Source organism: Hipposideros armiger, unplaced genomic scaffold, assembly GCF_001890085.2.
Source record: "Hipposideros armiger isolate ML-2016 unplaced genomic scaffold, ASM189008v1 scaffold_1051, whole genome shotgun sequence".
Classification (NCBI taxonomy): Eukaryota; Metazoa; Chordata; class Mammalia; order Chiroptera; family Hipposideridae; genus Hipposideros; species Hipposideros armiger.
The window spans coordinates 271,584-285,354 of NW_017732401.1; the positions used below are offsets into that span (position 1 = coordinate 271,584).

Here is a 13,771-nt window from a genome sequence, read left to right on the forward strand (position 1 = left end):
ACTTTATGAGAGTAGGTAAGCTATCAAGTATATTTGTGGGAGTTGGGGATATGGCACCTATTTTAAGAGTGAATCTCATAAAATGATTTAAAAAATTTTAAAAACATGAGCTATAGGATATATTCACGATGAATATTAACCTGAATTTTCTAAAAAGATTTGTTTTAAAAAATGCTTATTTAGGTTTTTGGTCCAGAAACTACACAGAAGGAATTCTTCCAGGGTTGCATTATGCAACCAGTAAAAGACCTCTTGAATGGACAGAGTCGGCTGATTTTTACTTATGGGCTAACCAATTCAGGAAAAACATATACATTTCAAGGTAAAATGTTTTATTTTTGCTGGAAAGAAAGAAAGCACTAATATTCACTCATTTTTATAATACTTGAATGTAGTTATGTTTCCATTACCTAGTACATTTGTTCTATTTTTTAATAGTAATAGCATAATTGAGTATGTATTGCTGATAGCTTTTAATTCAGATTGATTTAATTCATTTGTAAAACTACTTTACCTGTATGCTAAAGAATTAGATGATAAAAATTCAGAAAAATAATTGATGTGACATAGTGAATTAAGCATTGATAACCAAGAAAACACTTTATATTTCATTTTACTTTTATACTTTGTGATTAAGCGTGATTACAAATCTGTGGCCTGATCTGAATGTAAAATTTCAGGTTTTGCATTAGAATAATAGTTGATAAAAACATCCCATTATACAGTGAAGACCAAAGTGATAAACTGAGTAATCCTTCAACTTCTGTCACTTTTGTTTTAGCTGTTTATTCCTGCATTATTGGTGGTATAAAAGGAGGCTTGTTAATCCAGGGACTTTTTTTGCTTTCCTAATACTCTGAGAGAGTATTAAAATAAAAATTCTTTTCACAGGCACAGAAGAAAATATTGGCATTCTGCCTCGAACTTTGAATGTATTATTTGATAGTCTTCAGGAGAGACTATATACAAAAATGAACCTTAAACCACATAGATCCAGAGAATTCTTACGGTTATCACCAGACCAAGAGAAAGAAGAAGTTGCTAGCAAAAGTGCATTGCTTCGGCAAGTTAAAGAGGTATGGAAGTATTTTAGTATGTGAAGTATATATAAATCATGACCTTTTATAGAACTCTTTAGTTTGTGTAAGCCTATATTGGAACATTGTGTGGTGGTTGTGGTTGTCTTTTTGAGAAGAGTATTAAAAACTTGTTTGAAAACATCCTTCTTATTTTGTATTCTGCAAACAGCAGAAATGTTTAAACAAAACAAATGTAAATTGTTCTGAAATCTTTTTTGGTTGTTGCAGAAACAGCATTGTACTTTTTATGTAATGATTTTTTAAAATCCTTTTAATTGTAAAACTAATATGTATACACAAAATCTAAACAAAGGAATATGAAAAATAAAAAGTGAAAATTTCTTATAGTTTCATTTCCAAAGAGAAAACCACTATTAACAGATTGGAAAGTATCCTTTATGATATTTTTCTCTATATACAAAATTTGGGTCGGCTGAGTGGCACGTTGGTTAAGAGCTGGCTTGGGATGCCAGAGGGCCCCGGTTCAGATCCCACATATGAGGGCCAGTGACACTGCCCTGTACAGCTAAGATGCTGAACAACAGCTCAACCTGGAGCTGGGCTGCCGTGAGTCGCCGGCGATGGCAGGTGGATTGCCATGGGCTACCGTGTATAGCCAGCAGCCAGAATGAAAAAATTTTTAAATAAAGTTATACTTGTCTATTTATTACTCCTGTTCCTCCTGGGTTTTGTGTTATGTTTTCAGACATTTGTCCTATTCAAGATTGTTAAAAATTAATGGTTTTTATAAATGTTTCAAAATATTGGTGGGGATTTTCTTTTTTAACACATTTAGAAATTAGGGTTTCAAGGTAGTAAAAAGTTGATTAGTGGAGTTCAAAGTTCAGAGTCCATGATTATGCTTGCTGAAAGTTAAGCAAAAATTATGGAGATTGGTGGATAATTGCATAGATAATTCATAGAGAAAATTAGTCACTTATAATTAAAAAAAATTTCCCTAACAAATTATCCAGTTAAAACAAAATATTATTTGGCCTATGAAATTTAAAATGTTACAAATGAGATACTCATTTTTATACATTGATTTTAAGTGTGTTTCCAGAAAACAGTTTGGCAAACTATTAAGATTGAGAACTTAAAAAATTTTAATCTTTTCTTCTACCAGTTAAAATTTAGGTATATATCCTAAGGAAATAATTAAAATGCAGAAGAACAAAATTAAGATGTTTATCTTGGTATTATTTTTTACTGACAAACCCTTGTAAATTAGTGTTCAATAATAGAGAATAATTAAGTTATTACACATTTATTTAGTTATGTAGTCACCAAATGTTTACAAAAAATTTTATACAGAGAAAAAGCTTATAAGTTCGGAGAAAAGAATAAAAGGGAATATTAATAGTAACTGCCTCTAAGTGGCAGGAATTATATATGATGATATTATTTTTAATATTCTTCTGTAGTTTCCCACATTTTTAAACTAGAGCATGTATTATTTAACTAGGAAAGAAATTAATAGACAGAAGTCATTAAATTGAGTAGATGAAAGGTTGTGATTTGGTTTGTGACTTATTTGGATAGGTAATTAACATGTTGGTTATTTAACCTTAACTAAAAATGGTTTTTAGCTTTAAAAAAAGATCTTTCTTTTTTAGGTTGTTATGCAGAATGACAGTTATGATACTCTTTATGGTAAGAGTTTTTATCTTTAAAATGTTGACTGTATGAAATACGTTTGAAAAGCTTTTGATTTTTGAACCACTCCTTGTGATTTAATTTCCTTAATGGCATAATAATACTTGGAAAATGGTACATGACTATATGAAATGTCAGTTACTATAAAGTTTATTTAGATTTAATATCACAGATATCCCTTTCACTGGTTGTAACTTCCATGTTGAATTCATGTAGAATTAAATGTCCTTTACATTTAATTTCAGTTTAGTTCATTAGTATATTTTCAAAAAGAAAAGATAAGAAGAAGCAAAACTTTGGTTAATATAGATAGATATTATTTACATCTACTTTGGTTAAAAAGGTGTTTAACATTGCTGGTCAAAAAAGATCAAGGATACCGAGTTTTTCAAGTGTAAGAGTCTCGATCTGTTCTATTGGTTTTTTTTTTTTAGTCAGTTGCTTAATTTTGTGATTTTCCTTTTTTTTTTGTAGGAAGTTTAACAAACTCTCTGAATATCCCAGAGTTTGAAGAATCCTTGAAAGATTGTGAACAAGATAGCTTGAATATGGATAATAATATAAAATATTCTCTGTGGGTTTCTTTCTTTGAGATTTATAATGAATGCATTTATGACTTGTTTGCTCCTGTGTCGTCCAAGTTCCAAAAGAGAAAGATGCTTCGCCTTTCCCAAGACATAAAGGGCTATTCTTTTATAAAAGGTATACTAATGAGTGTGTTTTATTTTATTGCTGTGAAGCTCCTTTCTAGGCTTTGTTATAGCTATAGGAAAGCAAACTACAAATTGAAAGTTTATTACTGATTATTAACATCAAGATAATAAGTGAAGTTTGTGCTTTGGAAGTACGTTTTGTTATGTTAATTAAACCTGACTATAAAAGGGGTCTATTTTAGCATGCATTGTGTTTAGTGAGCATCATTGATTGAATTTTGAGCCATGGGAAAAGCGGTGCATGTTGATACTCATATTATGCTGCTGCTTTGTAACTGTCCAAACTTTGGAGTTGTGGGAATGTTTCTGTTCTTTCACAGTGGTATCTTTCCAACATTTTTAAGCCACTAATCACAGTAGGAAATATATACATATTAATAACCTTGTGACCCAGTACCTGTATATATACTTACAACTCAAAAGTTTCATTAATTATGCTTACTCTTACTACAAGGAATGTACTTTCATGTTTTCTGTGTTCTACTTCATTTTTACAAAATTCTGGTTTTGACTAAATAAACTTGATTTCCGGATTCACTAATGAAGTGTAATCTGCAATGTCTCGCAGGTAGGTAATTTTGTAGGTTTAATTTGTACGGTGTTTTTGTTTTTCTTTTTTTTCCTGGATGTCTAATTCTGAGGAATCTTACCTATTTTTAAATTTTCCCTTTGGCTGACTCTATAGAAGAATATTTACTCTGTGTATTTGTATAACTTAAATACTGGAAAAATTTTTCTTTTTTTTTAGCTGAGCCATCCTGCCACCTGTTGGCAGCTCAGCGGCAGCTCAGCTCGGGCTGTTATGGAAAAATTTTTAAATATCCATTTGTGTGCCTCTTTTCTAGTGGAATATGGAATAGCTGAGTTGACTCCATCAAGGGCATGTTACTAAAAGAAAGATTTCATTATGTGTCTTTGGGAAGAGATTATAAGTCTTCAACAAGCATTGTAGAACAAACACTATGTTTATATCAATTGATATGTGTCCTCTTTATTTTTTAAAGATTTACAATGGATTCAAGTATCTGATTCCAAAGAAGCATATAGACTGTTAAAACTAGGAATAAAGCACCAGAGTGTTGCCTTCACAAAACTCAACAATGCTTCTAGTAGAAGGTAAGGAGTAAACCCTATGGTGTAAGCCTGAAGCACCCAGGGTATTCTGTGCTAATTTAAATACAAGTAATTTAAGATTAAAGTGTGCAGTAGGTTTTCTGATATGTGAAATGAATCCCTAAGGATAAAGACATTCTATAAACTGAAGAGCACTAACCACATGTGACTATCAGGACTATTGTTCTAAGAAAATATTTACTAATTTGCACGAAGTCTCAGGTAGGTTTATTTTTTCTTTATATGACTATCTAACCTCAGTATGTTGAATTGCCTGTAATGGTGGACTTTCCGCTGTGTCTTTTCCACTTCCCCATGAGCACAACACTATATGCACACTCTTAAGACAGTCTCAAAAGGTTAAGAAAATGATGTTTTGATAGAAGGGATTGTGGGATGAGAGACAAAAGGAAATAGGTTTAAGTAATGAGATATTTAAAACAGGTTTTCTCTTAAGGGGGAAGAACCCTGTCCCCATACTCAGTATGACATGAAGATTATATATGATCCAGATAAGCCTATATTTAGGCCAGGTGTATATTTTGGTTTAGGTATGTATTCAAAGAAGATTAGCTGTACATAATATTATTTTAACTAATATATGATCTTTGCAAGCAAATTGAGACTTTATTATAAACAATTCCATTAGTAGAAGTTGGAATGTTAAGAGAAGGAGTAGGGTTGAGGGATTTGGGGCTAAGAGAAAGATAAGAGATTTGGTTTTAGACAGTCGGGAATGCATGTGACAGTGGAACACTGGAGCTAGTTGGCAAATGCAGTGCTGGAGCTATGGCTAGTATTAGGATATAGATGTCGATTTAGATGCTTGATGCTTGCGCCTCCTATTTAGAATGTAAAAATTAAAATGAAGGATAATATTTGATGTTTGTATATTTCTTCTAGTCACAGCATATTCACTATTAGAATATTACAGATTGAAGATTCTGAAACGCCTCGTGTAATGCGAGTCAGTGAGTAAGTTGAGCATTCTTCAAATTGTAATTATTTTGAATTTTTTTGTTTGAAGAACTTTTAAAGTTTGTTTATTTGTTTATTCAGATTGTCTTTATGTGATCTTGCTGGTTCAGAACGAAGCATGAGGACACAGAACGAAGGTGAAAGGTTAAGAGAGACTGGGAACATCAATACTTCTTTACTGACTCTGGGAAAATGTATTAATGTTTTGAAGAACAGTGAAAAGTCAAAGTAAGTTGCTGAAAGTGTTGTTTGTATATTAAGTAGTTTAATATTTAAACTTTCAACTTTGCTAGTTTTAGAAAGTTCTTTTTTGTTTTTAACCTGCTTATGTAATGACTATGTATGGATTATGATTAAAATACTCAGAGATCTTGGGTTTTAAAAAAGTGATAGAAATAAAAAAGTGTCAGTCAATGTCAGTGACTCATCAAGTAACCACAATATTTTCCATAACAAATATATATTGACAGACACTTTATATAATAAGCTTCTCACGATGCTGATTTAGCATCCAAATCACTTTATTCTTACTAGTGCTTTGTGTTTAGATGTGATAGATTTCTTCATTAATTAGCATTTTAGGCTGAGTAAATTATTATAAATCAGCCTTCATCATTTCTAGTTAAGGTGTTTTATGGCATGTGTTGTATAATTGCTCTATACTAGAGAACACAACCCAGTTCATTGATATTTTCTTAGCATTTTGCCTAATGGGTTATTGTGAGTAGTATCAGTAGTACTAGTAGTATTTAAAGACACCAACATACATAATCAGAAAATGATTATTACAGGTGGAGTGAATCACTAACTTAGAATTTAAGTCCATGATAGCTAGATTAATTATTTTTTTGTAAAAATTTATCAGCATCCTGACTTCATGACATTTAACTTAAAATTATTTGAATATTTTTTCCATAGGTTTCAACAACATGTGCCTTTCCGGGAAAGTAAACTGACACACTATTTTCAAAGTTTTTTTAATGGTAAAGGGAAAATATGTATGATTGTCAACATCAGCCAATGTTGGTTTGCCTATGATGAAACACTCAATGTGTTGAAGTTCTCAGCCATTGCACAAAAAGTAAATATATTTAAACTTCTGCAGAATCTCTTAAGCTTCTTATTATTAGAATATTAATGATTCTTTTCTTGGAGTAGATAATACATTTTGCACTTAAAACTGTAAACCTAAGAAATAATTGAAAGTTAAAATATAAATATTTCACCAAGCAGGAGGGCATGGCAAAAGATTAAGTTACCCCTGCTAGGATTAAAATGACCTCAGTATTAAGTGTTAATAATAGACACCCATTACAAATTATGAGTACTATTCTTCTGAGTATTATTGTCTGCTTTTCCATTCTGGTTCATTCAGTGGCTAATCGGGTAGCCCCCCTACCCTGCTAGGAATAGTACTTAGAACTTAACACAATAAATTTAACCATTATACTATAGTATACATGTATAATTAGCTTTGTTGTTAATGGAATGTTCATTTAAGGGTGCTGATTCCTTTTTGAATATTTGTTTGCCTAGGTTTTATTTTAAACACTTGAGTTGTCATTTGACTTAAATTTATAAAATTATTTTTTAGTGGACAGTTTTTGCCTGTTCTGTTTTAAAAGTCATATTGAATATTTTAATAGGTTTGTGTCCCAGACATTTTAAATTCCTCTCAAGAGAAATCATTTGGACCTGTCAAATCTGAAGATGTATCATTGAACATTAATAATTCAGATAATAAAATATTAAATGTAAAAAGATCTACGATTTCATGGGAAAGTAGTCTGGAAGATGTGGTGGAAAATGAAGATTTGGTTGAGGAGCTAGAAGAAGCTGAAGAAAACCAAAATGTGGAAGCTGGACCTACTGATGAGGATCTAGATAAAACATTAGAGGAAGATAAAGCTTTCATTAGCCATGAGGAGAAGAGAGTATGTATTAAGAACTCATACTTCTAAGCTTGGCTTATTATTCTGAAGTTAGGGTTAACAATTCTTAGGACTCCCTCTCTTCCAAGTGTTTTCAACAGTACACTAAGTTTTTTAGATCTCAACTTTATATTTTGAAAAATTTCAAACCTACAGGAAGATTAGTAAAATAAATACCCATTTACTCTTCACCTGGAGTTCCATTTGTTAGCATTTTACCATATTTAATTCTCTTTTGATTAGTATATGAATACACATTTCTTTTTCCCTGTACCACTTGGAAACAAGATGCAGAAATAATGACACCTTATATCTACTTCAGTATATATTTCCTAAGAACATGGACATTTTCCTCATGATCACAGGCCTTTTGCATACCTAAGCAATTTACCATTGTTACAATAATATAATCTGTTATACTGTCCACATTGAGATTTCTCCCGTTGTTCCAAAATGTCGTTTTACAGCTACTTTGTTTTTGATCTACAATTATTAATAGTTTACACGTTGCTTTTGCTTGTCATGTTTCTTTAGTTACCTCTAATTTAACATAGATACTTTTTAAAAGCTGAGGCTAGTTATCTTATTGAATACCCCCAATCTGGATTTGTCTGATTATTTCCTTATGATTCAGCTCTCACACTTTAGGCAAGCCTGTTACATAGGTGAAGTTGCGAATTTCCTATTGCATCACATCAGGAGACACATGTTGTCTGATTCCTTCCCTATTCGTGGTGATGCTGTTTTGCTCACTTGGTTAAGGTGTATTGTGTTACAGTTCTCTCTCCCTTGAAATAGCATATCATTTGTGGGATGATACTTTGAGACCATGTGAATACGTATCTTGTTCCCCAGTATCTTTTCACCCAATGATTTTAGCATGTTCCACCAAACTTTTACTTGCAGTCTTAAATACAAATGCTCATAATGTCTATCCAGTACCAATTATTCTATTCAAAAACATGAATTGCTAGGTCATCTTACATTTATGGTAAATAAATAAGATGTCATAGCCTCTGTCCAAATCCAGTTCACACATATGTTTAAGTTGTATTAATTCTGAAATTTAGATCATGCCCACATTACCTGATAACTACGTATGTATACATGGAGTCTTCTTACCAGAGTCCCAGGAACACTGGTAACCTTGCGCTCATGGATATGCTTTCATAGTGTTGACACATCTCACATCATAATACTCTCTTAGACTGTGGAATCCAACTAGATAGACAATGTATTGGGTTAAATACTCATTTTAATAGTTTACTTCAGTTTCCCTGAAAGCCATCGTTGCACCTGTTGATTGGAAATGAGCATGAAGACTTCACATGCTGCTAGTTCCAGTTTATCTAGTCACTATGTGATTGGACCTGCTTTACTTTACCTCAGTATAAGTTCTTAGAGTTGGAACTTCAAAGTCAGGATGTCTATAGAAATATTTTCAAATATAAAATTGAGACATTGCAAGATATGTAGCTTTGAGAGAGTTAATTGGTTAATTTATTATTGAGAAATTTTAATCAGAAACCTTAGAATATCAGGCTTTTATATTCTATAATTTATTGCACATCTATACTGTCCATGTCATGTGTTAATTGCTTTATTTATTGTCCATATTGCCTGATTATATTTTTTCAAAGGCCAAAGAATTTTTGCTCACACTTGAATAGTTATAAAAGCCCAATAAGATAAGTTTAATAACATCTCTGCCATTTTGGAAAGTGTTTTGGGGTACTTAGTAACTGCTCTCTATAACATTTAGGCTTTAGATTTTGACAGACTAATTTTAAACCCAACCTCAAGCATTTGCCACATTCCTTGTTCTTACTTCTCCCACACATGAAATGTGAATGCTCTTACCAAGCTCACGGAAGGTTGTGTGGATTGAATGAAATCAAATAGAAACTCCCCAAAGTAGCTGCTGGTGGATAATAGGTGCTCAAATTTCCCTTTCCTTTCTTTCTTAATGTAGCTAGACAGTGAAGAGATTTCAGTTACTATAAGCTCGTTTCTAAAATGTGGAGAGGCCCACCAGATTTTTCAGATTAATCTGCAAATATATAATTTTCAATGAGATTATTATCGCTCGGTATTCAAAGGATGCATAATTATAGTCAACTAAATGAAAAGTTTTCTCTTGGCACATAAATATTTTATTAGAATTTTAATATATGTTTTAGAAACTGTTGGACTTAATAGAAGACTTGAAAAAAAAACTGATAAATGAAAGAAAAGAAAAGTTAACATTGGAATTTAGAATTCGTGAAGAGGTTACCCAGGAGTTTACTCAATATTTGGCTCAACGGGAAGCTGACTTTAAGTAAGTTATTTCTTTCATGTCCTGGTAAAAACTGAGAATTTTATTTACTTGTTTAACACGTTAAGCGCCAAGCCTGTTTTTGTCTTCCTTTCCGTTTAGCCCGCGATATCCAATTTCACCGATATGCTTTCTTTTCAGTCAGTTGTCTGTGGTTCGTGTTCCAGTGCAGTTTAAAAAATTTTTCTTGACCCATAACAGTGACCATGTCAGTAGAAGAAATGTGTGAAAGCAATTCAAGGGAAATTAGTTTTCCTAATAGAAGAATACAGTTTTTTAAATTGTATATTGTCAGTCACCGGTGACTGATGCAGTCCGAACGGAAAGTATAGTGTCAGTCATCGGTGACTGACATGGCGCTTAACTTGTTAAAATTTTTTTTAACTTATATTAGGGAGCTCCTGAATTCTGACCTCTTTATGTAGGCTTGAAAATAGTTGTTACTAATCTTCATGGTGATTCTGAATTATACATGAATAATTATTTAAATCTTTTAATTTATACTGTACTTAGAAATTTAAGACAAAAACACAGTAGTGCTTTTTCTCTTTCTCAATGGATTCATTTGTGTTATGCAGGGAAACACTCCTTCAGGAACGAGAGATATTAGAAGAAAATGCCGAATGTCGTTTGGCTATCTTCAAAGATTTGGTTGATAAAAGTGATACTCAAGAAGAACCAGTGAATCAAGCTTGTACCATGAAAGTTCAAGCCAAAGTATGTTAATTGAACTATTAAATCCACTGAGGTTTTTGGTACAGGATTTAGTGTACACAGCAATGAGGAGAAACATTAATATACTTTAGAATTTAAAAACTTACTACGTAGCTTTATTATAATTAAGCATGCTTTGTTGGGAATGTAAGCACATATAGTTTAAATATAGCAATTGGACTTGAAAAATTTATTTCTCGGTTATATCATTTTGGTGTTGCATGAGTCAATATTGATTATAGGTAAATGGGTTCCTTTTTTGTCCGATTATGGAATGCCCCTCTCAGATTCGTTTAAGCTTAACAGACTTTTAAAGGTATAAGGGACCTAATGGGTCATTTACTTACTGCTTTGGTTAAAACAAAAACCTTTATGTAGAAAAAGGATTGCTCTTTCTAGCCAACTGACCATTCCCTACTATTGAAGAAACATGCTTCCACTGAGGCTGAAATTGATCACATCTTTTTGTGGTGTTCTGTTATTGTTTTATTTTTTAATTAATCAGTTCAGGGGCCCAGGATGATGATGTCCAGGCCCTTGCTGTCAAACTATCATTATGTGTCCCTGACATGGTTTGGGTCTTGGTCAGAGTTGTGAAAATGGAGGTTTGTTTTCTCGGCTGTCCCAACCAAAGCCTTAACTGAAAGTGCACCTGAACTATTGTAGATAATCATTGTTCTATAATGACTTATCACAGCTTATAGTGTTGGTTTTAGAGGGAAATATGTCTTATGTTCCATAAAGGAGAAAATGAGTAACGGAACATAACTTTTTCATAATTGGAGATACTTCGATATAATTTATGTAAAATTCCAAGTTGTGGATTTTTTGCTATGTGTTTTTAAAACTTTGTAAATCAGATGGTACCACACTGTAAGAGTGAAAGCCACTGTTAACATTAGGCATGTGGTTTTTGCTATTTTTAGGAAGCACGTAATTATATAGGAATTGAAGATATTATTGATTCCCTTCAAGATGATGTCACTGATATTAAGAAACAGGCTGAAATTGCTCACTTATATATTGCATCTCTTGCTGACCCCCAGGAAGCTATTGCTTGTTTAGAAATAAAGTTTAATCAAGTTAAAGCTGAATTAGCAAAAACCAAGGAAGAATTAGTCAAAACCCAGGAAGAGTTAAAAAAGAGAGAAAATGGTAAGTAGATGTGCTTTATTCATATTTAGATGATATAAATGCATAAAAAGAAAGCTGGTTAGTATAAGAGCTTTATGCAGCTTATTTGCCATAATGACCAGAAAATTACTTGATTTGGATAACATAGTTCATATTTTACCATTTTTATGGCTTTACAGTAATTCACTATTAAAAATATTTTTTTGCCCTCATTAACCTTTAGACTAATATTATAAAATGGACTTCTCAAAAAAAGGGGAAGAACCAAGTATTAACTTCATCAGCAAATTAAGAAATCTCATAGGAAATTATAAAGCTGTAAATTTTATTCTTCTAAATTCTTTATGAACTCTTATGCGATTGTAGATTCTACTCTTGGCTTGCAAGTTTGGGATAGAGTGACTCCTGGGGAGTGGTCTTAAGAGGTTTGTTAGATTGGTACTTCATTTAATATTTGAGAGAAATATATATTCATATATATATGTGCATATATGATTGTCATAGCTAGGTGTTAAAGACTTAGATGAAGTGCTCTGTCCTTTTATCTGTGAAACAGAATGGGTAGAAAACAGCAGGTAAGTGGTTCCTCTACATTATGAAGTAGACCAGAAAGGTACGAGTGCCTTCTCTTTCCTGAAGTTACGCCAGAGATTTTTTACCTTTTAGCATATGTCATAAATTTTTATCCTGAGTGTTGAAAGTGGCCTTTTCAGAAACAGTACCCTGTGGTGGTAGAATGAGTAACCGATTGCTGTGTGTTTCTAGTGTTGTCAGAAATCCTTTTCCTTGAATATAACACTAAAGTGTCCATATATATAGCAGCTTATGTTTTGTGATTATTCAGTGATATATTTTTTTAGATGCTTAGATTTTTTTTCAATATTTTTATTTTTTTCAGAATCAGAAATTAACTTAAATTCATTGGTTGAAGAGCTTGAGAAATCTAATGAGGTAATACTTTAAGCTTTATTTTTGTCTTGATAAGGAACTTAATTAATTGAAGGCATGAATTATGACAAGGTACATTTATTTTAAAAATAATTAAAGTAATAAATAAATGTGATAAAAAAAATTGAAAAATATATATCTTCACCCTCATCCCTCTTTTCAGTGATGGCCACTGGAAAATTTCTTTACTCCTTTTAGAAAATATTTACTTATGTATATAGAACACATACACACATACATACACCTTTTAAAATTTTTATACAAATGAGATCTGTGTCTTGCTTTCTTCCCTTAAAAGATGGGTTGGAGTTACTTCTGCATCAGCACATATAGATCTGTGTCATTTTTTTTTTCTTACTGGGTGCATGGTGTCGATTAGACTATTTTAAACTGTGTTTGTTTTGTCTGAAATTACTGAGTGTTTTAAATTATGGGATGTGGCATGAGCAGTGTGCAGCACTGGAATTCTGAAGATCTCTGGCCCCTGGTACCTTCAAATTAGATAATCATTCCAAATGGTTTAGATAGATTTGAAATGTGAAAATACAAGTATACATGGAAATGAGGTAAATTTAGAGATCTAAACTTACTATTTTTCCTGAAACCTTCTCAGGTATGGGTCTTCTTATTTTAACTTATATTTATCTTTCTAAAGAACTAAATATTTTAAGATATGATCAGATATAAATGATTCAAGATCTTGGTATTTAATATCCAGTATTTAAGGAAATAATCACAATAATGTACTTAGCAGAAGACATTACAGCTACTATTTAGACAGTTCGTAATTTTTTCCTTTATTTTTTTCTAGTTATAAAAATGTTAGATGGTAGTTGTAAAAATTCAGTTGTATTAAACTGTGCAAGATAGAAAATAAAACCCCATTATCTTTCTCCTAAATTACAAAAAAAGAGAGGAAACCAATAAGCTGGTTGGTAGCGCTTTTAGACTTTTATTTTGTACTCTTTTTTTTTTTTTTAAGATTTTTATTGGGGAATTGGGGGATGGGAACAGCACTGGGGCTTTTGGACGGCCGCTCACGGCGGCTTGAGGGCCGCTCACGCTGGCTGCTGGCTACACACGGTAGCCCATGGCAACCCACTGCAGCAGGGGATGCAGCCTACGCCATTGCCGGCGACTCACGGCAGCCCAGCTCCAGGTTGAGCTGTTGTTCAGCATCTTAGCTGT

At 32.3% G+C, this 13,771-nt stretch overlaps 1 protein-coding gene across 6 annotated transcripts in view; it reads left to right on the top strand.

Annotated features, from left to right (window-relative positions):
• KIF20B (kinesin family member 20B) overlaps window positions 1–13,771 on the top strand; it is a 72,955-nt gene that overhangs the window by 11,719 nt on the left and 47,465 nt on the right. For 4 of the 6 annotated variants that reach the window (XM_019631893.1, XM_019631894.1, XM_019631896.1 and 1 more), the window contains exons 5-17: window positions 184–322; window positions 892–1,076; window positions 2,696–2,732; window positions 3,210–3,437; window positions 4,453–4,564; window positions 5,465–5,536; window positions 5,621–5,767; window positions 6,458–6,620; window positions 7,186–7,473; window positions 9,651–9,790; window positions 10,366–10,504; window positions 11,428–11,656; window positions 12,534–12,586. In XM_019631893.1, the coding sequence (XP_019487438.1) occupies window positions 184–322; window positions 892–1,076; window positions 2,696–2,732; window positions 3,210–3,437; window positions 4,453–4,564; window positions 5,465–5,536; window positions 5,621–5,767; window positions 6,458–6,620; window positions 7,186–7,473; window positions 9,651–9,790; window positions 10,366–10,504; window positions 11,428–11,656; window positions 12,534–12,586 (1,932 nt within the window). The remainder of the gene's footprint in view (window positions 1–183; window positions 323–891; window positions 1,077–2,695; window positions 2,733–3,209; window positions 3,438–4,452; window positions 4,565–5,464; window positions 5,537–5,620; window positions 5,768–6,457; window positions 6,621–7,185; window positions 7,474–9,650; window positions 9,791–10,365; window positions 10,505–11,427; window positions 11,657–12,533; window positions 12,587–13,771) is intronic. The other 2 variants (XM_019631895.1, XM_019631898.1) reach the window with 1 other exon arrangement.